The sequence below is a fragment of the Sceloporus undulatus genome, chromosome 1, assembly GCF_019175285.1.
Source record: "Sceloporus undulatus isolate JIND9_A2432 ecotype Alabama chromosome 1, SceUnd_v1.1, whole genome shotgun sequence".
NCBI classification, from domain to species: Eukaryota; Metazoa; Chordata; class Lepidosauria; order Squamata; family Phrynosomatidae; genus Sceloporus; species Sceloporus undulatus.
In genome coordinates this window covers 100,383,109-100,408,142 of record NC_056522.1, presented here as the reverse complement: position 1 = coordinate 100,408,142, position 25,034 = coordinate 100,383,109, and the positions used below count along the sequence as shown (strand labels likewise).

General features: G+C 39.4%; 1 protein-coding gene across 4 annotated transcripts in view; it reads left to right on the top strand.

The window, feature by feature from the left end:
* NCOA7 (nuclear receptor coactivator 7) overlaps positions 1 to 25,034 on the top strand; it is a 104,459-nt gene that overhangs the window by 55,240 nt on the left and 24,185 nt on the right. Inside the window, exons 5-12 of one of the 4 annotated variants that reach the window (XM_042448125.1) lie at positions 519 to 626; positions 2,724 to 2,837; positions 3,548 to 3,673; positions 5,691 to 5,875; positions 8,165 to 9,141; positions 10,180 to 10,272; positions 12,773 to 12,941; positions 21,804 to 21,951. In XM_042448125.1, coding sequence (XP_042304059.1) covers positions 519 to 626; positions 2,724 to 2,837; positions 3,548 to 3,673; positions 5,691 to 5,875; positions 8,165 to 9,141; positions 10,180 to 10,272; positions 12,773 to 12,941; positions 21,804 to 21,951 — 1,920 coding nt within the window. Of the gene's footprint in view, positions 1 to 518; positions 627 to 2,723; positions 2,838 to 3,547; positions 3,674 to 5,690; positions 5,876 to 8,131; positions 9,142 to 10,179; positions 10,273 to 12,772; positions 12,942 to 21,803; positions 21,952 to 25,034 lie in introns of all 4 variants that reach the window. The other 3 variants (XM_042448116.1, XM_042448140.1, XM_042448134.1) reach the window with 3 other exon arrangements.

The window sequence follows — 25,034 nt, the reverse complement described above, 5'->3', positions numbered from 1 at the left end:
ATGGGGCAGGTGTGTTATGTGAATACATATATGTGTACACACATATGCCCATGCACATACTAATATAAACCAGGCTGTTTCAATTGTATTTTATTAGAACTTAATTATATACTGAGTGTTGCATGCATTTTTCAAGAATCTGTTTCCAAGGAGATAGCCATGGGTTGCAGCAAAAGAATCCTATAGTACCCCAAAGGTTAGTACATTTATTATGGCATAATCCACTGGTTCTCAACCTTCTTAATGCCAAGGCCCTTTAATACAGTTCCTCATGTTGTGGTGACCCCCAACCATAGAGGAGTGATATCTCGATTCGTAAGACCATTGGAAATATGTTCAGATGTCCATGAAAGTGTATGTTATAATAAATTTGTTAGTCTTCTAAAACTTTATTATCTTCCTGTTAAAAAACTCAGTGAAGTAGTCTTCTAAATTTGGAGTTTCCATGTGTTGATTTTAAAAAGCGTGACTGATGAAAACACATTAACCCCCCCTCTCCCCAATCTTTTTCTTTTCAGGCTGGAAGCCAAGATACGCTGAATAGCATAGCCCTGAAATTTAACATCACTCCAAATAAACTTGTGGAACTCAATAAGCTTTTCACACATACAATTGTTCCAGGCCAGGTAATTGTGTCAGTATTATATCTTCCTAAAATACTTGATTTGTGCTAAGAAATACTGTTCAGAAATCAATTTTGAAATAACCACAATGATGGAAGTGATACATCGGAAGAGATACATTGCGCCACATGAAAAGGTCAGTGATTTTTATGACAGGCATAGGAAGCTGCTTTATCCTATGTCAAAGCACTGGCCCACCGCTCTTGGAATTGGCTGTACAGTACTGGGCATGTTCACACTAAGCCAAAAACCCTGGTTTACATAACCAAAAATATGCAATTTTTGTACAGGAAGCCCCTTTACTGTCCAGGAAGCTTTTGTTAACCAAAGTTTTCCACTGGGTACAAACAAGGAAAAACAATTGATTGTCTCAGCAAGCCAGAATACCAAGCCATCTTTAAACCATAGTTTGAAGTTGGTTTATGAATCTTGGATTATTATTATTATTTTGCAGGGGAGCAATTAACAAGAGTTCTAGCTCACACATAATGGGAAGTTGTGTTTAATTTTAATTTTTAATTAGTTTTTCCACTTGTCTGAAAGAAAGAGCACTGCACATCCCATGTTCTATCTCTCTGTATCCTCTCTAATTTAAAACAGGGTTTTTGGCTTAGTTTTAGATGAAGATGCTTATATTGGCTATAGCAGCCATTCTCCCAGCATCTAAGGCAGGAGATTTTTCAGCCCTCTATTGACATGCCAGAAATTGAACCCAGGACCTTCTGTATACATGGGTTGTTCTTTTCTACCTTGCTACAGTCCCATTGTATGATGTTCCAGACATTGCATCCCGAATAAGGTATTCTGATTGTACATTCTTAGAGGATAACTTGAAAACCATCTGTTGATTTTATTTAAATTTATTTTGGTCTCTCACTGTGAATATTCTGCTGGTTTCTTGTGACTGGAGTATGGAAAGAAGTGCAGTTACTCCCAACAATCCAATATCAGCAATTTTATGCATAATTCTTATTTAGTACAAGACTAAATTGCCTGTCAACTTATGTCCCCATTAATTTCATAAGGTTTTCTAGGCAAGGAATACTCAGAGGTGGTTTTGTCAGTGCCTTCCTCTGAAATATATAACCTAGAGCAACTGGTATTCTTACAAATGTTCATTGATTTACTGAATCTCTTCCAATTAGATTTAGACTGTAGACCTTTTTCTTTTATTAAAAAGTAGATTGTTTCCTTGAATTAGTTCCTCTTTATTGAAAAATTCTAATTTTAAACAGTATTGTCTAACAAAATCTGTATTTTGCTTAAAATAGTTTTAGAAAATGTTTATATTTTTTATAAACTTCATCTGTTGTCTGTTGTAGGCTTTAGCACTGAAGTGCCTAATATGTGAAGTTACAGAATATTCACAGTTCTCCTCATTTTGTTATATTGATGCAGCCCTCTGTCCCACACTGGGTGAGAGGTGTGATGTAAATAAAATAAATAAGTAAATACAAGTAGATCCAGAGAGAAGAAGGTTTGTAAAAATCTTGCACTATATTACATTGTGGGCCTTAAAAACTTAGGTTGATAATGTTTACATTGAAAATGGACATTTATTTTAATTCCATTAATATGAACCTGCTGATAAAATTTTCATTAGACTAGTACACTAAAATTTTTACCTGTATGCAGGTAAAAACTCCTATTCATGATGTCATAACATTTTTCTTCCTTTTGTCCTTATAAGTTTGGATCACAAATAAACAGCTTTGGAGGTTTTTTGGCAGGGAGGGAGAAATCCATTTCTTACCCAGCCATCCTTTGAGAGGGCATTGAGCATCTGTTCCATTTTTATTCCATAATTTCTTTTCATTTCTCAGGAAAAGAAACAATGAAAGAAATAGAAACCCTGAGACAAAACCAGCAAGAAAGGCATTAAGAACATTAAAATTCATTAAAAAGACTAAGTTATTTGCATAAACTGGGTGTTGCTGGTTTTTTTTAAAGCAATGGGAAGCCCTAAAACTTGCAGAAATGGATTACATATTGATCATGGCTAGAAATGAAAAGAGCAACATCCTACAATGGCAGGATGAGTGATCTCATTGCTGCAATCTTGATCATTGTTCTGTTTCCATTTGGGTTTTATTGTTCCAGGTTCTGTATGTGCCAGATATTGAGCCTGTTTCTACAGCAGTGAAACTAAATTCCTCAAGTCCTGGTGCTGCCGTTTCACCTTCATCATCAGATGCAGAGTATGATAAACTTCCGGTAAGATTTACTGAAGCACAGCTGTGTTCGATAGAAGTCTGTTATAGTGGGAATAATAAAGAATTTACAGTGCTTTGAAAATGAACAGATTTATTATGGCATTAGCATATACCATAATAGGTTTGTAAATCTTTATGGTGCTGCACAATTCTTTGTTGTTTGTCTTGGAAAACATTAGACAGACTGCTCATTCTAAGGCATTCAAGAAAAATGAGTAATGCATAAACCATATTTGTTTTATGTATAAAAATTACTCAGTTGTCCTAGACAGATTGCACACTGCATGCATACATTATTGTATATACTTTCAGGTTACACTGAACAGATGATGTTCTATATGGAATTCTGCACTGCTGTCTTGAAGGTGTTGTTGTCTTTTTACATAGAATATATCCACTACAGATGTTAAGAGTTAAGGTTTCTGTTTGTTCTGACTGAATTCAGAGTATCAGAAAGAGAGTTCAGTTCATGAAATAAAAGATCCTTATCTGCTATGGAATGAACTGATACATACCCTGATCTCTGCATCCCCCTTCCAAAATATTCTGAAATTTTGGGGACCTTTCAGAATAGTGTGACCTTGTTGTGGAGGTTACACATTGAAGAAGGAATTGGTAGAAATCATATAGACTCCTTGCACTCCAAAATGAGTAACTTGGATAATGAATCACTTACTGTATTTGATTAAAAAGTTGCTTTTATTTTTAAAGGATGCTGATTTAGCAAGGAAGGCTTGTAGACCACTTCACAGAGTCCTATCATCCACATCAGAGGAAGATGAGCCAGTTGTTGTCAAATTTTTAAAAATGAATTGTCGATACTTCACAGATGGCAAGGTAGAATTTTGAGAGTTTGCTATGCAACATAATTCTTCAATAAATTTATAGACAAATGGCATTGTAGAATGTCAGAAACTCTGCTAATATGGAATTGTTATTACTAGATGATAAAGATTATCAGACCCTTTAATGAGGTTAACTTAGTTTAATCATTTGCTTAGCCCATTCAGAGGATTACCACAGTAACCAAATCAAGTGACAGTTTTCCATGAGCTACAATATAGGTTTCTTAATTAAATTACATTGACAAATAATGTTCTTGTTTGAGAACACTGATAAAAGTATAGACAAGATAAGGTGTTTTTTTTTTTTTTGAGAGGGGAGAGAATAAAAAAGGGATAAACATTTTGGAACGGGTAATCAAAGTTTACATCTCAAACCTTTAATTCAGGCTTTTGATCTATCAAGGTGCACGCAGTCCAGCAGCCATGGTTCATGAGTTGCATGAAATCCCACCTCTCTGCAATTTTGTAATCTACAGTGAACCAAAAATAGACTTATTGAGCACTGAGTTCTGTTTGGCATTTTATAGCACTGGTTTTAATTTGATGCTGGAGTAGGGTTGTTTTTGACTACAGCTTCCACAGTCCCTTACTGTTGGTCATTCTGGGTGGGTCTCATGGGAGCTTTAGGCAAAAAACATCTGAAAGGCAAAAGGTTTTTAATGGGTTCTCATTAATGTCATCAATTGCTTTTGATGTTGAAACTAAGATAGCAACTGATCTTATAAATTCAACAGTTATAGGAAACTTGGTTCAAGCTCTTCTGTGGAGAACCTTTTCTCCCTTGGCAGAATAGCCAAACCAAGAGTGGCTAGACTAAAACTGTTTTGAGTGTGGATCCACAAAATATACTTTATTTTTGTGCTTGAGATTCTATAGCAAGAACCCATAGTTAGTGTTTCAAGTTAAGGATGGAACTACATATAGTGTGACTTTCCCATCTATTGGGGCTTGGTTCCAGGGCCCCTCACAGATGAGGAAAAATGCAGGAGTTCAAGCCCATATTAGTTAGTGTGTCTACAGGTACACGTTGCCATTGGCTAATATGGGGCAAGGCAAGCTATGGGGGCTCTTATCCACAGATGACTAGCCCACCAGTATTGCAGGATCACTGTATTTTTCCCCATAGCAATGCTTCTGCTAGTAGTCCCTTTCTTGCTATACAGTTACAGCACTATGATTCCCCTTTCCCTGCCATGGTTGTATCCTGGTGTTTGTAGTCTGTTGAGACACTGGAGTTCTCTTGCTGAGAATTCTAAGTACCCTGTCCTACGAAATCCCAGAATGGAATCATGGTACTTAACAATAATGCTATAACTGTGTAGTCCAGAAAGTTGTTGCAAGAGAGGATGATTTGGATCAAGGAAGTCTAATGGAGAAAGAGGAAGTGCTTAACTTCTTGCAGATTGCATCTCTGTTCATACAGCTGCCTGAGGTTCCAGACATGTGTTTGCTCTTGCCTTTTTCCCATGAGAATGCATGTAATATGTAGTTAGGTTCTAAAAGAGAGAGGGGGAGAGAGAGAGAGAGAGAGAGAGAGAGAGAGAGAGAGAACTGATTAAATGGAAAACAGTACCCTTTGCTTCTGTGTACTATAATCATTTAAGTTTAATATTAAAGGTGACCATGCTAGTTCTGTTGGATGTCATGAGAGTAGCCAATGTTGGGAAATGTTTTTGGGATGACTTGTGAATTTTAATAATATTTTGACCCTATTTAATTAGCAATCAATATCTTCTATTTCATTGCCACCAAGGATGAAATTTAAATACGTTGACCCATTTTTATAACTTTGATCTTGCCTGCCAAAGATAGATATCTTTTAAAACTTGGAATATTTGTCTTTGTTTCATTTAATTAGGAAATGCTCAAACTGAACACTTTGGTGGAAAACATGAGGAGGGTGGTCTAAAAGACAGAGGAGAAACATAAAGAGCAGCAGAATTAAGGATGTTCTATGAATATGTTGTGCTCCTTCAATGTGCTAAATGGCCAGTTTTTTTTATTTTCAGGGTGTGGTAGGAGGAGTCATGATAGTCACTCCCAACAACATCATGTTTGACCCTCACAAGTCAGATCCACTGGTAATTGAAAACGGCTGTGAAGAGTATGGGCTTATTTGTCCCATGGAGGAGGTTGTTTCGATTGCACTCTACAATGATATCTCTCACATGAAGATTAAAGATGCTCTGCCATCGTAAGATGTGTTCTTTGTTGATCTGTTGATCTGTGAGATGTGGGTGACAGCAAACTGGAAGAGAAAAGAAGAACACGAGGAGCAAACAGCAGTTAGTAAGAAAAGCAGAGAGATAAGAAAAATTGTAGTTTCAGGACATTATCTTTGAAAACGATGATGCTCCCCTGAGCCTAAATAAAACATTTTCCCAATGTGATAAGGTGCTATACACAAGCATCTCACATATGAAAAGCAAAAAATTGCATGGAAATTGTGCCTAAATCTTGAATTATGAGGCACAGTGCAGAGTTATTGGAGAGGGGAGTGGGAAGGGGAAGAAGGAAATGATGCAAGGAAAAAACAGGACATGTCTACATTTAAATGTGTTTTTCAGGGGAGTGCCTCACACCATTAATTGCATATTTCAGTAGTGGGAGTACCAGATTGTATTGGTATACATAATTATGTAGTCTAGAGGGGGCAATGGTTGGGGGTAGGGGGCTGCATGGGACTCCCAGGGGACCTTGGTGGGATGCACCCTCTGAAATTTTTTGCCCTCAAATGCACCCTCATGCCTCTCCATGTTACTGACCCTGCGTGGACTTCCTTAGAGCCAAGAGAGGTCTTTCATTCAGCAGGAATTTACTCAGAAGTCACCTTTTGGATAACCTCCTATTGGAAGAGGGTCTCTTCTGTGCCTAAAACAGCTCAGAAGTGTTGAAATACGTGTAGAGGTTGCCTCTCACACTGAGCTTCCAAAATGACCCTGGTGTTGCTAGGAACCAGCAGTCCAGCAACATCTGGAGGGCTGTATGAATCTCATCCCTGGAATATGGCCTGTAGTTGCATAAGTCATTTCACTGTCCATAAGTAATTTAAAAAGGCATGGTAATCTGTTCAAGAACATTTTGCCAAGAAGCTTGCTAAACATTATAGAAACGTTGTTTCTTTCTATGGCAGTTATTTTGCTGTTGATTTCTGAGGTGGAAGATAAAATATGTTTTATGGGTATGAATCGGTATCTGTTTTATTTAAACAAGATTGGATAGCTCACAGGCCTTTCCAAAATGCTCAGCTTTAAAAAAAAACGTATTAATGGCGGTGTACAGTGGCCTGCACCCGCCCCTTTCCCCGGCAGATCGGGGCCTCCGCTGCCACAGCAGCAGCCCTCAGGCCCTGATCTGCCACTTTTCCAGGCCGCAGGGAAGTGGCAAAACGCGGCTTCCCCGCGGCCTGGAAAGGGGTGTCCTTGGGGCTTCAAGCCCCAAGGACACCCCGACAGGGGTGGGGAACAAGAGAAAGGGGCCACTCGGTCCCTTTCTCCTTTGTGTCACTGGCGCAGCCATGTAAAGGCTGCGCCAGCAACACAAACAAAGGAAGGAGCACGGTTTGGGAGGTCCTTCCGGCACCGCTGAAAGGGTGCCATAGGTGCCCTTCAGCGGCGCCAAGACATCACGTCCGCGCTGCCCCATTTGGAGGCAGCACGGTGGTGTCGTCATAATGGTGGCGCCCATCTAGAAAGGGCGCCGCCATTACAACATACTAGGGTTGCGGGGCATCTGGAAAGGATGCCCCGAGGAAACCCTAGTATGTTTGTAGGCCGGTGCAAAGCGTCGGTCTGTACAGTGCCAATGAGTTCTAAGACATGCATTCGTGAGACCATGAAGCCCAGGGAAGCTTGGAGGTTTAATATTTCACTTATAAAAAATGACAGGAGCCTTGCAGATAACATGACTTCAGATTTTATGATTTCTGAATCCCTCTTTTGATTTGACTTAAACTGTGATTTTCAAAGCTTGGAACTTAGAAGTTTACATGTTCTTCTGAAGTAACTAAAAGGCTCAGCTGTGGAGATGCATGACTGGGAAGGTATTACAACCAATACAGGAGGTGATTATTCTGTTGTGCTTATTGTAGCAATTTAAGACACAAACTGGTTGTTGTATTTGTTTTTCCTCACCCTTAAGAATACATACAGGATATTTACCAACACATCCATTTCTTCACTTCCACAACATGCACTTCAAAATACAAATGTTTGGTTATATTCAATCTTTCAATTTGTCAATTAATTTATTTCACTTGACTTACATTTTATTTTGAAGGAAGCCTTTGGTTTAGTTCATATTATTTTAGAGTTGTGTTGGTGCATTTTAGTTGACTATTTTTTTAAACCATTTGTTGTTTTATTTATTTAAGTATCTGTTACATTATCATTTGTTTTTGTTTCGTTTTCTGTTTTAACACTCCATATACATCCACCATCTTTCTTGACAGTGACATTCCAAAGGATCTTTGTCCTCTGTACAGGCCAGGAGAGTGGGAAGACCTTGCTTCTGAAAAGGACATCAATCCTTTCAGCAAATTTAAATCCATGAACAAGGAGAAGAAGAAGCAGAAATCAGATGGTTTTGCCAACCCTAATTCCAACCTGATAAAATCCTCAGACAAGGAGAAATCTACAGATTTTGAAATTGTTAAATCTTCTGAAAGTTCTTCCCTGATGACATCTTGGTCAGCAGAAGCCCCAAAGGACTCTAGTGTTCCTGTATCTTCAAAAAAGGTAGCTACAGAAAGTTCTGGAGAGAGAGTTACTCTAGACTTAACCAAAGACAATTCTCTTCTGGATGAGGATGGCTTCATTGATCTGGAAGAGACATCATCACAGATTGACAGCAGAGTTAGCCACAGAGATGCAGGCGTAGTGGATGTTTCCAAGGATCTTAAAATAGGAGAGAAAGTTAGGGTAGCAGCAACAAATGAAGAAAATTGTAAGCAATTAGTATTGGATTCATCAAGGGCTAAACAAACTGTCCCTAAAGATGTGCTTGATTTGGAGTCCTGTGAAAAGCTAGATGTAGTGCCTGAAGTGAACAAGGGAGGTAGTTCACCAACAAATAAAGTAGAGACCACCCTTGATGTAGAAAAAGAACTGAATAAAGATAAGCTTATTGAATTTTACCTCAATAAAGTTAAAGATGAGCCACAGTCTACTGAGGACTTGGGTAAGGCTGATGTCAAGGAAGAGGGAAACAGTATACCAGTGGGCATAGATCTTACACTTAGCTCTTCACATTCCCATGACACTGAAGACCCTACAGACAAAAGGGGAGGGCCTGACTTAGGTTCTGTTGAAAATAAAGACTTATTATCAAACATTGGCTCAGCATCAGGAACAGAAAAGAAAGAGTTTGAAGGATCACTCGCTTCTTCATTGACATCTCATCTAGATAGTAATTCCGAAATCAGACTATGGCTGCTGCAAAGGATCCAAGTGCCCATTGAAGGTAAGTATGCTTACCATTTTGCTGAATAATCCCTGCCATTTGTTTTTACTGAAGGACTGAGTTTATTTTACTGTTACTGTTACTGTTACAATTAATCTAACTTCATGATGGGTATTTTAGCAATATAATTCTATTTTTCTTCCTGGGTTGAGTCTGGGTTCCTATTTATGTGGAGCAGGGGTTTGAAATGTGCAGCCCTCCACCTTTTTTGGACTGCAGCCCCCAGTATCCCTTATCAGTGGTTATGCTGGCTAGGGTTGACAGGAATTGCAGCCCACCCCTGCTCTAAAACACATACTCTGTTACCAAGGGAGTATCTCTGGGGCAGAGAAGAATTTGTAGAATGATCATACAGCATCCATACAGCGTAGAGGAATTGGAATGGGCCACTGAATGCACAACAATACTTATAATGTACTCACCCCAGGCCCCCATTGTTCAGGTACCAGAAGGGAAACATGACGTCATGTTCAGTAAAGTTTTTAAATGTTTCTTGTGAGGTTGAGTCTAGTTTTTGAACCTTGGCTTACTCAGCGATTTGATGATGTAACTGAGTTGCTGTGTGTGTGTGTGTGAGAGAGAGAGAGAATGAATTAGAATTGTTAGACTTTTTCACATCAAAAAGATTTTGGAGCACTGTGCTATGAGTTAAAAAACAGCAACTAAAATGAAAATTGAAACAAATACATTAGTGTAAATGGGGCTTGGATTTGGTTTTCTACTAGGAAATGCTTGTCTAAAAAGAAAAGTTTTCAGTAGATGCCAAAATAAGAATAATGTGAGTCTATGACTGATTTTATTTGGATGAAATTTCCATAGGATGGGAGTTCATAAACTGGAAGTCCTGTATCTGGTGGTTGCCAGCTGGAACCACCCCACTTTTCTTGTAATTCCTGTTGCCTTCTATGCCTCTGGGAGGTCTGTATATTTATGAGCAACCATTCTGTAGGGGTGAGTTCTTAGGAGGAATTCTTAGTCTATAATATGATGGGTAACATGGGGATGGCTTCTTCTAAGGTGTCACTGGAAATTGCACAGGTACAGTTGCAGAAGAAGGTATGCCAAACTGTGGCCTGTACCAGGGTGAGCATGCAGTTCATACAACGGATGAAATGTATGTAGGCTCTCATGGTAAGTTTTTAGTGTCTATTGTGAAGTTTGATAAAGGTGTCCTAGCATATCCCAGAGCAGTATTGCAGCTTTGTGGAATGGGTGTTTTCAGTACTTGCTCATTGGCTTCTTAGGTCTTTCCCCTCCCACCATGCCATCTACCTATCAGTATATACCCTCCTTTCCTGCTGCTGTGGTCCTGTTTTGGTGAGCTGTCTTAGCAGACTATGAAGTTGTGTGCTATTATTTTTCTGTAGTGCTGGTGGACAGCCTTCTGATAGGCTCTCCTTCCCACTTTCTCTGACAAACAGAAAACTATATCAGTGAACCTCTTCCTCAGACTCCCTAATGTGGGAAAACAATGACTGCAGCCCAGACCTCCTTCTCTTGATTTAAAGGCTGCAGAATATCTCTCCCACCTGCAGAAAGGCATTGGGTAAAGACATAATGTGCTTATTTTCTCATGTCCCTTCCCACAATCTGATTTTCAGATTTCACAACAGTCCTGTAAGCTTGGGTAGGCTGGGCATTTTTTTCTCAGCTTTCAAGAGCTGATGAATGGCTGCTTGCACTTCTGATAGAAATAATGGATGACACAGAACAGAAAGGAGGATTCTAACAAATCTTGGTTTACTGAGTGAGTTCTATGCTTGTGCAAGCAATCTGTTTGCTTGTATTTAGCTTTTCCTTCTAGTACAATCAATAAACCCAAAATGGGGTTAACGTTGACTTTCCACATATTTTGTCCAAGTGTCCCTCAGTCTCTCCTAGCATGGGGAATGATAAGGGAATATAGGAGTTGTAGTTCAAAACATCTGGATGGCCACTCCAGTTTAGCTCCTTATCTAAACTTGATACTGACCTATTTCTCCTTTTACAGGCCTACATAATAAAGTAAGATTTATTCTTCACTTATGAGACTTGGTTTATGTGGGAGCAATTGGATCTTATGTTTGGTCACACCATTAAAAATAGGCCATAAAGTTGGCCCTTTGGGTGTGTCGGGGTTTGGTTATGGTACACCCAGCAGAGGCAAAAAATGGTGAATGATAGCACCCCTTATTATTAAGTGGCAATGGTGTGAACGCGCATGCTTCAGCATGTTTGTGATCATGTTGCCACTATTTAATAACATGAGGTGTGATGATCCACAGATGATTGAATTCACAGACCCAAAGTTGCATATCCAAAGGGTCAGCTGTATTGAGCTGCCTAGCAATAAATGCCAAGCCTTTGAGGATTGTGTGTGTTTCCATGCAGCTTGCTTATAAGAAGCCAGAATTCACCAGTTAGTTTGTTTTAGTTATTTTGTCACTGCAGTTGCTGGTGCTACCAGAGAAGATACTATTAGGCTTCATTTTTCCTGAGACTTCACTATATAGGTATATTAGTAAAGTAAAAGTGTTCCTGGGCATTTTTTCTTTAACAGAACATTTTGTACCCAGAGGCAGAAATATGATGGAAAGAATAGGGATAGGTTTGTACACCACAAAAAAGAACAGTTCAACACGATGCAGCAAGACTTTAATTTAAAACTAACATGTGCATGTGAAATTTAAACCAGATTATGTAAACCTCATATAAGTAAACAAAAATATTTTGAACCTTCTAGAGACCAGTTGAAAGCTTCTTCCAAAATGTATCCAGAGAAGACATTTTATTTCACCAGCTCTCTCTTTTCTTACAATTCCCACTTTGGTGGGTATGCATATATATCTGTGCCTTTTTTTTAACATGTTGGGAGTAGGTGGTGAGGCAGGGTTACCTGGTCTTCCCCTTTCTCTGTGTTTTGCTGTTCACACATGTTGGGTAAAGAATTCTGGAGGCAACTGCTATTTACTTTCCCTGTTGGATGCCAGCAACCAATGCTACAGTAGCACTGGCTAGAGTAGAAGCTCGCTGTTTCTCAGCTCAAGCATTGTTTATTTCATTGTGTATTGTGGACTTATCGCGGCAACCCAACACTAAAAGTCAGTGTCTCCATCCCCTTTTCACCATCCTTTCAATGCCAATGCTTCTGAAAAACATTTTAACTAGACAAGAGGATAAGGAAGAAAAGTGGGGGTTGGGCAGGAGAAAAAAGTCTTTGTAATAAAGAACTCTGCTGTCAGAGAGTTTGTTAACTGAGGCATGCTTGTATGTTGGGACGAGGCCAGAAAATTAGAATCTTCTCATTGCAAGAGCAGTATTAAAGTTCATTGATCTGCTTTTCCTGCAGGTAAGAGAACACGCAAGTGGCTTCATATGCTAGGTGGTGTGTGTCTGTGTTTTGCATATAATTAATTCTATGATTCCCTAAAATTTGTTGTGTAGCAAAAACACAGCTTCTTTATTTATTTAGCTTTTTTATAATCTGTTTCAGGTTTTTTTATTGGCAAGCAGTATATTAATGCATAAATAAAATGTAATAAATTCAAAACCATGCTTGGCATTTTTGACAATCTTTTCTTGATGAAAGTTAAACTGCACCACTGGTGAATATGTTGTTAAGTTGTAACTGAATGGTCTTTATTGCATTCAGATATGCTTCCTTCCAAAGAAGAGAAAAGCAAGACCCCCCCAATGTTTCTGTGCATCAAAGTGGGCAAGCCTATGAGGAAGTCATTCAGTTCCCAGAATACTACAATGGCACAACAATATAGTAAAAAAAGAAAACAACCAGAATACTGGTTTGCTGTGCCTCGAGAAAGGTAAGCTGTTAGTTTTTCTTAAAATGCCTCTGAGGTTCTTTTCAGAATATATAAAAACCACATCCTTTGCACATCCATTGACATAAATGTTTCTGTAGCACTTTACATTTCAAGTGTCATCACTGCAGTTTTATTACCCATGTTAGCTAAAATGGACTAGAACAGCAGTACTTCGTCTTTGGAAATATATAAAAACTTCCCCCTTTCAAACACATTGCACTTACTATGGCCTGTTACAGACAGCCAAAATAAAGCTGCTTCGAGTCACAGTGGAGGTATGGTGTTTCAATGATGCATGCATCCTAAGAGTCCAGAAATCGCACCAAAGCCACGCTCCAGCCTGTAATTCAGAGACATAGTTGTTTTAATCAGGAATATCAGTATTCAAAGAGATCTTATACCAACATTGAGACTAACTGTGTGGCAGTAGTTGTAGGATAAGTTTTTCTAGTAAGGTAAGTTTTTCTAGTCTTGGTCTACTTCCCCAGATGCATGGAGATACCTGGTGTCAAGGAAGGGCCTAAATCAGATATTGGGAATGGGAATACTCAAAAACCTGTTGCAAAATACTTTAGTCTTCACTGAGCATTCCATTAGAATAATAGAATAGTAGAGTTGGAAGAGACTGCAAAGGCCATCTAGTCCAACCCCCTACCATGCAGGAAATCCAAATCAAAGCTCCTCAGGACAGCAGTTCTTGAACAAAAAACTACAAATGAACATCGGAAAGAGAAATAGCATTGTTAGCATATATTCATAAACTCCAGTCTATCAACAGTAGGTTGAACAGAAATGATAGCTTTCTGGCACATTACACATACTAGAACACTGGTTAATATGCCACCGTTGTGATGATACTCTTGGCCAGCTTATTACATCTCCTTTCTGGTTCCTAGCCTGCACACACTGCATTCCAGAACCCCCCCCCCCCATCATTCAAATGGTCATCCACCCTCCCTGGCCTTGGATGACATCTTCCCTCCTACTTTTGCACCTCAACAACCATGGTTTAACTTCTCACCTCATCACCATACCACAAATCTTGTGTTTCTGTGGCTATTCATACAGTCTGATTATAAAAGTCCTTCCTGGGCAACACTTCACTCCATGCATCTGAGGAAACAGACCAAGTTTACAAAAGCTTATGTTATGATTTCTTTCACACAGCTAGTTTCAAAAGTGCTACAAGATCTCTTTGCATACTAATATAGTGTAATGTAAATGAAATGTATAATATTACTGCTTCCTGTTTTTCTTTAGTAAACTATGCTGAGAAGGTACAATAACATACAAAATCCACCAAAAAGTGATACCTTTATGGGACCAACCAAAATGCACACTATGCGTGTTGCAAGCTTTCAAAGCTCTACAGGCTTATTCATTAGGCAAAGGTGTTGAAAATCGTACCGGAGGGGAAAAGTATGATGATGTTAGTCATAGGCCTGCATTTTGTGAAGATGTTGTTGTTCTTAGTCAAGATGGTATGGAGTAATATTCATGCAGGCAGGCTCCTCTTCATTCTGACCATGTGGGTACTAGGAAACAAAGCTTCTTAAAATCCAGGAAATAAATTTTAAATGTCATTAGAAACACAAAAAGATACTTCCTTTTAGATCCAGTTTGTCTCCATCCTCCTTTGTGATGCAACCAGCCCCTTCCTTAGGCAGAGAACACTAAGATTTTGTATGTTATTGTACTTAGCTATCCCTGTTTATGTTCATGTTTTTGTTTATGATGAGGACGGTTCCCCCCCTTTTAATAATTTTATTAAAATATTGGTTGGCATCCTGTTAGGCAGTTACAGTGTCATCAGCTAGATTTACCACCTCATAACTGTTTCATATTCATATTTACAATCATGGCCCCTTAAATCCACCTTAAAAGCTAGGAACCGAACAAAAGAGTTCTTGGTGCTGGTGAACGGGGCACTGAAGACGACACATACAGCCTCCTCCTGCTAGCAAGCCATAGTGCAAGGAGCCCTGCAGTACTCTGTTGCAGTTCCTCATTGCAACATGGTTTGCTGGTGTGTGTATGGGGGGCTTGAAGCATCATCTTTCAGTTCCCCACTGTCCAATGTCATAAACTTTCTTTGCTTGATTTGGCTTTTAATATGAGTTTTAAAGGGGTGGGTTGAGATGGCACATTTCTTTGTTCTTTTGTTGTTGTTGTTATAGTTTATACTTCAATCAAGTTTCTCATATCTCATATATCTCACATATAGTGTTGTTTTATAAGTATTACAACACATCTCTTCCTTTTGAACAGAATTCTGGGAGTATTGAGAACAAAATGAAGTCATTTGAAGAAATCTGGTGAAGCAGACTGTGGTCTCACACAAGTTTTGATAGCCCATAAGGTGCTGCAGGAGCCAGCATGGTGTAATGATTTGAGTGTTGAGTGCCAGGGACACCAGGGTTTTTATCCCAGGCATGGAATCCCACTGGGTAGCCTTAGGCAAGTCATACTCTCTCTCCTCAGGAAAACAATGGCAAACCTTCTCTGAACAAATCTTGCTGAGAAAACCCCATGATAGGGTAGCCTTAGGACTACCATAAGTGGGAAATGACTTGAAGACACACAACAAGAATAAAGTGCTACAAGACCCTGCTGTTTTGCTGACAACAGTCTAGCAAGGTGGCCAGTCTGGAAATAAAGTCCTTGCACTGATAAACATGCGGATTGTTCACATGGTTGTTGCATATGGCTTACTTTGCAATAAAGCTCAGCCACAGGTCTTGGCTTTTGCTGACATCTCTGACCTCTGTGTGACTTTAGACATGCCACAAATGCTTCCAAAACATTAGTCTGGCAGCTGAGACAAAGAAACTGGGTTAATCAGTGGCTTGGTCACTGCTGGGTTGTGATTGTGAAACAAGAGAACTTCATATCTTTTGCACGTAGCTTTAGAAACAGTAATCCCTAAAGAAATGTGCCTTATAAAAGCCCTCCTTTGCTCTGTATGAATGCTCATGTTGAGCCAATTGATACTGGCTGGCAGACTGAAGGCCTTTCATTGTGTATCTTGTCATGGGGAATGCTAACAGTACTGGAGGGTGAGTAGAACTGCTGATAGGTTATGTCTATATGTACTTAAACTCACTGAGGGATACTAGAATGTATCTATAGCTCTGTATAGTGTTGCTTCTTATGAAGCATTGGCATATTGGAAAGCAGGTACTACTGCAGAAGATTTAAGATTAAAGTAAAATGTAGGAAATAGAGAAAATGAAATGGACAAATCACATAGTTTTTATTTTAGACATCAGTTGCACTGATACAGTCCGTGCATCAGTCCTTGCAGCCTACCTAGGGTTTAACATTTGCTTCATCCATGGATACGTCTATGTAACAATGCCCTGTGAGAAAAATAACCTTTGTTCTGAAAGATGCTTGGCATAAATGACTGTACCAAGAACTCCAAGAGTGATATGTGAATAATTTTCTTTGCAAAACTAGAATGGAACAAAAATGCAAGTTCCTGGTTCCACCCCAGCATGCCTACTCAGAAGTTAGTCTCCTTGAGTTAAACTGAGATTACTTCTAGATAAATGTGCCTAAGATTGTCACTTTAATGGGTTCTTTGTCTTAACAGTGCTTTATTGTATTTATTTATTTATTTCAAGGATTTCTATCCTGTCTTTCTCCCACAATGGGATTCAGGCTTTATGGGCCTGGATACAATTTGGGGTCACACTGGAATATATAACTGCTGATAGTAACCCAGGATTTTACAAAAAACAAACAAACAAACAAAAAAACCCCACAAGTATCCAGGAAAAGAGAGAACTTAAAAAACATTATTGCTATTGATTTATTATGTTATTTATATTTTAAAAAATCATATCCCATCCTCCTGGCAATTATACAGCACTAGGATACAATTTAGCAATAATAAAAAAGCAAGAATAAATGCTGTAAACACTATTAGAGAAGGGGGCATGCTAATCTAATAGTTCGTGTGTATATGTATGTGAGAGAAAGAAAATGAGCAGAAGGAATACAGAGAAAAATAAAATATTATAGTTATGAGGAATAAATTGTTATTGCCTAGCAAAGTAGTGCTAAGGGTCAAAATCCAATAGGTCAGTGGAGTATGTAAATGTTTGATATTCAGTTATAAACAGACACCATATACAATTGTGGTGGGTGGGATCAGTGCAAAATTGTACTGAAAGTACTGACAGGAATCCTCCTGGTGAAGGAACTGGCAAAACCACCTTTGAATACTGTATATACTCATGTATACATCTAGAAATTTTAGTCAAAAAATTGACCCCCCAAATCCTGATTCGACTTATCCACAGATCAAAGTAAGTGCCATACTCTAACTCTTACCAAAAAAGGAACCAGCCTCTGATGAAAGGCAAGAGCTTAATCTGTCTGGGAAGCACTGATTCCCCTCTATTCTCTCATCCATCAAGTCTTTAGTGTGAGCACAGTGATGTCTGCTTGAATTTTGTAACTTGTTTGGCATTATTTCCCTTTCCTTAATTCTTTACATCCATTTTTACATGCCCCTATGTTTTACCTTCGACTTATCCACAGGTTATATCAGGGGTAGGCAACCTTTTTGAGCCGGGGGCCAGGTTGGTGTCCCCCAGACAAAGGGGGGGGGGGGGGGGGAGAGAAAAAAAAAAAAAAAAAATAATTAAATAATATAGGACAACATTTTCAAATGTAGGACACCATTTTTTTAAAAATGGAGGACATGCGAAAAAATTTGATGGTTTTTTAAAAATGTTAATATAAATGCATGTTCCTTAGGCATGATCAAAATGGAGGACATTTGGGCATTATTCTTAGACAGATGGCAGAAATGTACTTCCCTTTCTGGCCAACCCCTCCTCCCCCCATTACAAACAGCACATTTGGGCATTGAACATGGCTTTACTTAACATGGCCTCTTGCATATTTCAGTGGCTTTTTGCATAACCAAAATCTTTGGGTTTTACACTGAACATGGTTTCACATGGCTATGCATACTGAACACGTCAAGGTGGTTTCACAGTTCTTGCACCAAGTGTACTTCTCAGAAGTGTGTACTTGGTCAAGGGACTGTGGTTTTTCTTCACTGCGCATGAGTTTGTAAAAATCACAGCAATTTACAGGCAAGGGAGACTTGTTAGCATTAAAAGCACCCAAAATAAAAATTTAAAAAACTTTGAGGCCTCTGGCCACTCACCACCTCTTCCTTCCTCCTCCTCCTCCTGCTCCCCCCTCCTCCTCTTCCTCCTCCTCCTCCTGCTCCTCCCTCCTCCTCTTCCTCCTCCTCCTTCTGCTCCCCCTCCTCTTCCTCCTCTTCTTTCTTCTCCTCCTCCCCTCCTCCCCCCTCCTCCATGCGCCGCGCGGCCTGGGGGCGGGGCGGAGGAGGCAGAGGAGAAGGAGGTGGGCAGCGCTGGGAGGCAGGGAGGGCAGCGCAGGGCTTCTCCCTTTACCTCCTATGCCCCAGGCCGCACGGCCCTCCTCTTCCTCCTCCGCGAGGTGGTGGAGGAGGAGGAGGGCAGCGCGGTTGCACGGCCCAGGTGGAGGAGGAGGAGGAGGCGGCGGCGGCGGCGGCAGGACCGGGCTGGGGCCGGTCCTGCTGCCTCCACGGGCCGGGGGTTTATATCAAAAGCCATAATTTTGGTCCCAAAATCTGTCGTCGACTTATATATGAGGTCGACTTATAGCCAAGTATGTGTGGTATTCCTTGCCTAAGAAAACCAAATGAAATTCATGGGACTCTCCATAAGTTGGCAGGTAACATGAAAGTGCAATCCCCCCCCCACACACACACACCTCAGTGCCTGTAGCCATTTTACTCCTGCTGCTGTGCCACTGTTGCCTACACCAAGCATAGTTACACCAGCCAGTGGGATTGTGACCAGTGACAATTGTATTATTAATATTAGCTATTAACAGAACTGTGGGTGATAACGTAAGTGCCCTGGCAATAAATAGGACAGTTGACAGATAGATAACAAATGCTAATTGCATCATAACAGCCTCATTTTTTGTCAGACTGTTTGTGTATCACCAACAGTTTCATTAATGGTTGATGTTAATAATATGACACTGGGTGCACCTATCCTGTAGAAACAATGCAGTTTGACACTTTAAGTGCTGTAGCTCTATCCTCTGGAATCCTGAAATTTGTAGTTTTACAAGGTCTTTCACCTTCTCCACCAAAGGTGATGCCTCACACAACTACAAATCCCAGGATTCTGTTGGATGGAGCCATCACAGTTACAAGTGTTGTCAAACTGCATTGTTTCTACAGTGCAGGTGTACCCATTGTCTGTGAGCCAGCATGGTGTACTGGTACTGGGAAAGCAGAGTTTGAATCCATGCTTGGCCACAGAAACCAGCTGAGGGCCTTGAACAAATCATAGTCTCTCAGCTGCAGAGGAAGGAAATGCCAAACTACCTTTGAACAAATCTTGCCCCAAAAAAAACTGTGTTATCTTCTCTTTAGGTTCACCATAAGCTGGAAATTGCTTGAGGCATACAGCCAACAGCAGCACTGTCCATACTTTATGCATTCAGTTTCACCCTGATTCCTCCCCCACCCACACTGTTTGTGTATACCTCATTCTGACGTTACTCTCTGTCCATGTGATTATAACGCATGAAAGCTCATGTTGTAAAAATTTTTTCAAGATTCCACAGAACTCTGTTGTTTTGCTGCAACAGACTGGCACAGGTATTGTTTTGAAAAGTGATATTTTTAGCTGCAGCTGTTACACCATCCATTTTTTTTGGGGCCAATCATGACAAGAATCAGGCTAAAGAATCTATCTTATTGACATTTTTCCTTTGCTGAATTCATTCTGTGCAATTGTGGTGCTGTGGTTGCAAAAACCACCATGTGTGATGGTGGGAAAAAAAGACTGCTTGTTCCTGTGGTCTTATGAAGGCCATGTCCTTTGTAAACTGCACACAGTCAACTTTGGTTAGACTTGTTTGTGTATAAATACAGGCCCTTTTTTCAGCATTAGAGAATGACTCTGAAAAGGTGAGCCATCAAGGTCACTCACTTGTTTTGATTGACATTTGCTTTGTGTGTTTAGAGTTCCAGGTCTTAAAGCTTTTGATCAAGATAACAAGGCTGAGTTAAACTGAATAATAAAAAGTAAGATACAAGCTCTCACACATGTATCATGAATGGGTTTAATGGTTTGGAGTAATGAGGAGAAGCTGACACACTAATAATACATCCATCCATCCATCTTCCCCACCCCCCAGGTCAGGTTGGGGAACAACATCAAATTAGACAAATAATACCAGTTAAAAGAGAATATAAAACCAATACATATTTAAAACAATTTATACATTAACATTCATAATCATCTGTTGCAAGAGATGGATTTCATTGCTGTTTTAAACTCAGTGTAATACACTGGATTTCAGCACTCCTCATTCATTACCTTAATATACAACACAAGTAGGGCTGCCAGAGAAGTTTCTTGGTCCTGTATCTAGAATCATAGAGATGGAAGTTACCCCACGGGTAACTTATGGTCCAATTCTCTGCCAGCAGTGTGGGAATATGTTGCTAATGTTCCTCTGAGAAGAGACTATCAGACCTCTAATTCAAAATCTCCAAGAAAGGAGAGTATTAAAATATGAACTTTTCCAATCCCTGCTTTCTTTTTCTTTTCTTGGTCAGGTAGTTTTTCTGCTGTTTTCCTCATGCCTACCTGAACACAGCAAGCCTGTTACAGTGCTCTGCATATCTAAAAGTTTAAATCGGTTGGAAATCCTGTCTTGCAAAAAATCATTGGCATGCACTAGAAATTTAGGAAATGCCTGTGCTGAAGTTGCACCCTTAGAAAAGCAGTTTAACAAATATAATCTACTGGTATTGTACAGAAATTATCTATGCTGTTTGGATATTGCTTGAAATTCCCTTGTGCATTACAAAGCAGTTGAAGTGCTTAAGACTGCTGTGAAATTAAGTAAAATTGTGTACATTAACCATGCTGACTGGAAGACCTGAGGAGTTGTAGTCCAATAAAGTAAGTTTCTAGCCTTTTCCTTAGTTCTGTTGGCAAAGGATGGGATCTTTTCAACACTGCACTCTTAGGGTAACTGGAAGCTGGAGCTGTGTGCAAGTGCTAATCATTCTCTGGTGGAGCCAAACTAAAATGGTCTCCTCTTTGGCAGGATGTCCTTCCTGGGGGCAGACTCTTGGCGCTAGTCCTCTGGCCAGTGACTGAAGGACAGAGTGTGTTCCCCTTCAACTAAGCAGTGCCAGAACAAAGTCCCCCAATGTACCCTCCTGACGTTAGAAAGTTTTAAGATAAGCCATGTGCCTTTCTAAAAGTAATGAATTTTTAAAAAGCAGTTTTACAACGTGGAATGACTCAGTTGTGAGTGGTACACAAGGAGACAGGTAAGAAATAGTTGCAGGAAAATTAGATAAATTGTAGCTTCTTCCTTTCATATAACACCATGAACCAGGTTGGCTCTGGCCATGAGATGGCTGTGAGTACAGAAAGCCAAAGGTGCGATTTGCAAGTGTACATTATCACTTGATAATTCCAGCACCAAGAAACTGTTTTCTATCCTGTGTTCTTTGACTTACACTTTTCCTTCATTCTGGGTGTTCAATCCTAAAACAACCTCATAATTTTATGACAAAGGTGATCCAATACTCAAATAACCACAGGTTTTCTCAGTTTCAAGGTTTACATCTAAGTCCAAGGTTCATCTGTCATCATATGTATGGACAAAAAGAAGGAAGCAAAAAAGCTGCCATATCCACTGTGTGTGTGCAGAACCTCTTTTCAGCAAATGTCAAATGTTGGTAATTTAGTGAACTTTGCATACTTCTGCAGCTCATGTTTTAACATTCAGTATCCCCCCTTTGTTTTTCAGGGTGGATCATCTGTATACGTTTTTTGTGCAGTGGTCACCTGATGTCTATGGCAAAGATGCTAAGGACCAGGGTTTTGTAGTGGTGGAAAAGGAGGAGCTGGACATGATAGACAACTTCTTCAGTGAACCCTCAACGAAAAGCTGGGAGGTGAGTCTATCACCTCAATCAGAAGGTGCATCACTGTGAGACTGAGAAAGAATATTACACTTAGCTATCAGCAAACTTTTTTAAAAAAATGCTGCTTGTAATCTCCTGTTAGCATCTGGGTTATTAAAGTATGTTTATAATCCTTACGGTTACAAGAGAGAAGTTCAAAAATAAGGGCATGTTAGAAAGGCCCCATAAATGACATTACAATTCAAACCTACTCTATCCCCAATCCATAATTGATGCTTGAGCCCTGGCCTTTAATTCATATTTAAAACAATGCGGCTTTTCAGGGGTGTTGCCTAAACAAATAAGCAAGGAAGCAAACACATATGTACATACATATATGTGTACCTTCCTGAATTCCCTACATTTGAGCTTAACCATATAGTTCAAAACAATATTACTGTTGTGTTTGTGACAGTAACAAACTTAATTCATGTTCATAAACATAAGACTGAGTATCTCATGTTCAGATTCTATCTAGTAAGTAACTTCCTGGAACAAGTGGTAAATTACAAACCATAAACTGATCTATATCAAATAAAAACATAGTGATCTAACAAAATGCATACCAATCAAAACTAAATTAATTTTCAGTTGGAAAATTCCAGTGTTTTGATCAGTCACATTTCTATCTGACCTTCATCCAAGGAGCTAAAGTTATGCATATGTACTTAACCACTTTTCCCCACAAGAGGTTGGTTAAACTGACTCAGTATTTGCTTCTGTTTGTTTGCTTGTTTATTTAGAATATTTGTCCCCTGCTCTTCAGCCAAAAGGTCTCCCAGAGTGGCTGAGAAATTGTTCGTTTGACAGTTCCCTGGCTTGAAGTTTACAATTTAAATAAGGTCCAAAACATACTGCAGAAATAATCCAGTTTGAGACTGCTGTATCTACCCTGGCTCAGTGCTAGTGAATCTTGGCAATTGTAGTTTATTGTGGCACCAGAGCTCTCTGACAGAGAAGGCTAAATGTCTCACAAAACTACAGTTCCCAAAATTCCCTAGCATTGAGCCAGGGGAGTTAAAGCAGTCTCAGACTGGACTATTTCTGCAGTGTGTTTTTGGACCTAAGATACAAGGAAAAGTGGAAAGCAGTGGCGAAGGAGATTAAGTCAAGCAGATATTACCTGTTCTTCTCTCCTTCAAATGCCAGAGCAGTGACAGTTGGGATAGAGAGTTGGCATTTCTTCAGCTTCTGGGCCTGAACACAATGGATATAACAATATTTATTTGGTAGTTAGATGTTTATCCCACTTTGGCTTGTTTTTCATGTACTGAGGAGCATAAATTAATAATCATTATGCATTATGATAACAATGCTTTAGCACTGTATATACATCTATATGTAAAACATACACAGAGCAAAATTTGTGAGTTTGTGTAAAATCTAGCCTGTGTTATAGTTCTTAAAAGATAAATAGCCGTTTCTTTTGTATTGGCATTCCCATCCTAAATATCTTTTCTCATTAGAAAATCCAGTTGATTTTGATACAACAAGCAAACACTGTTTAAGTTATCTTATGGTTTCACTGACTCCCAATAATAAAGAAAAGTATTTTTGAATATGTGAAAACTGCATTTTCCTCAAATAATCACAGTCTAGTAATGAGAGAGAGAAAGTAACTCAAACTGGAAAGATTGTGACTACTATTCTGCCCCCTTCTGGCATTTCTATGGAATTTAGAGATCAGAAGAGCTATGAAACAGATATTGTTCTTTTATTATATTTCAATCCAAAACCAGCATAAATTAAGATTTAGTTTGAGCATTCACAGTCTAACCATGCAAATTGGTGAGTTCTCACCTCATTCAACTATGTATCAAATGTGATTAAACATTTGACTGAATTATGCTGTGTGGATTATTTTTTTCCCCAGAACTAAAAAGACATCTTTAAAACTGCAGCTGATACTTAGTCTTGAGTTTTCAGACCAGTGTTCTAATCCCTCCTCTGCCATGAGAATTCACTGGGTGACCTTGCACAATGACATGCTCTTGGCCTCAGAGGAAGGCAAAAGCAAGCCCCTTCTGAACAAATCTTGCCAAGAAAGCCCCATGACAGGTTTTCCTTGGGGTCGCCATAATTCAGAAATGACTTGAACACATACAACATAATTTAGATTTTCAGTTCTCCTGAGTTGATTGACTATTACATTTTGTGATAGTCTGATATTATCAGATAGTTTGTAAAACAAAGAATGTTTGTGTGAAAGTAACAGCATACTATTTTTAAAAACTGTATCATGATTTCAGTGACAAAAGAGTGAGATTCCCAATCTTTCTGCCTCCCACAAATAAACCTCCTTTCAGTTAAGACAGGGGTAGGCAACCTGCGGCCCGCGGGCCGGATGCAGCCTGGCAAGGCCTTGGGACCGGCCCCAGCCCAGTCCTGCTGCCGATTGCCGCCGGGGCCTTTGGCGTCTCATGCGAGAGGCATGGTGAGGCAATTCTCTATCGAAGCCTCAGAAACATGCATTTATCTTAACATTTTTTAAAAAATCAGCAATTTTTTTCGCGTGTCTTCCATTTTTTTATTTTAAAAAGTGCTCTCCATTTGAAAATTTTGTCCTACATTTGTCCTGGTTTTTTTATTTATTTAATTTTTTTAAAAATTATTTAATTTTTTATTTTTTGGCTTCGGGCCCCCCAGTTGTCTGAGGGACAGCAACCCAGCCCCCGGCTCAAAAGGGTTGCCTACCCCTGAGTTAAGAGGAAGAATCATGTCATTTAGGTGGCCACAACCTTTCCAACATGAGTTGCGCTCTACCTCAGCACATTGCTAGAATATGCTAATTTGAACAAAATGATTTTCCCACATGCTTAAAAAATATTTTATTAGTTTGTATATGACCTATAGAGATTAGACAAATTGATATGTGGGAGGCAACTGGCATACTTTCTGATGTGCTTTCAACTTCTGTGAAGAGAGGGAAAACCCTAACAGTTATGAGAGAGACATCAGTTTACATCTTCACAGTTTCCTCTTTGTTTCAAATCTTAAACCCCTGAAAGCAGAAAGTCATCCTGCTTTTGTTTAATATGTCTGCATAGAAAAAACTGAAAAGTTTGCAAGTGAGT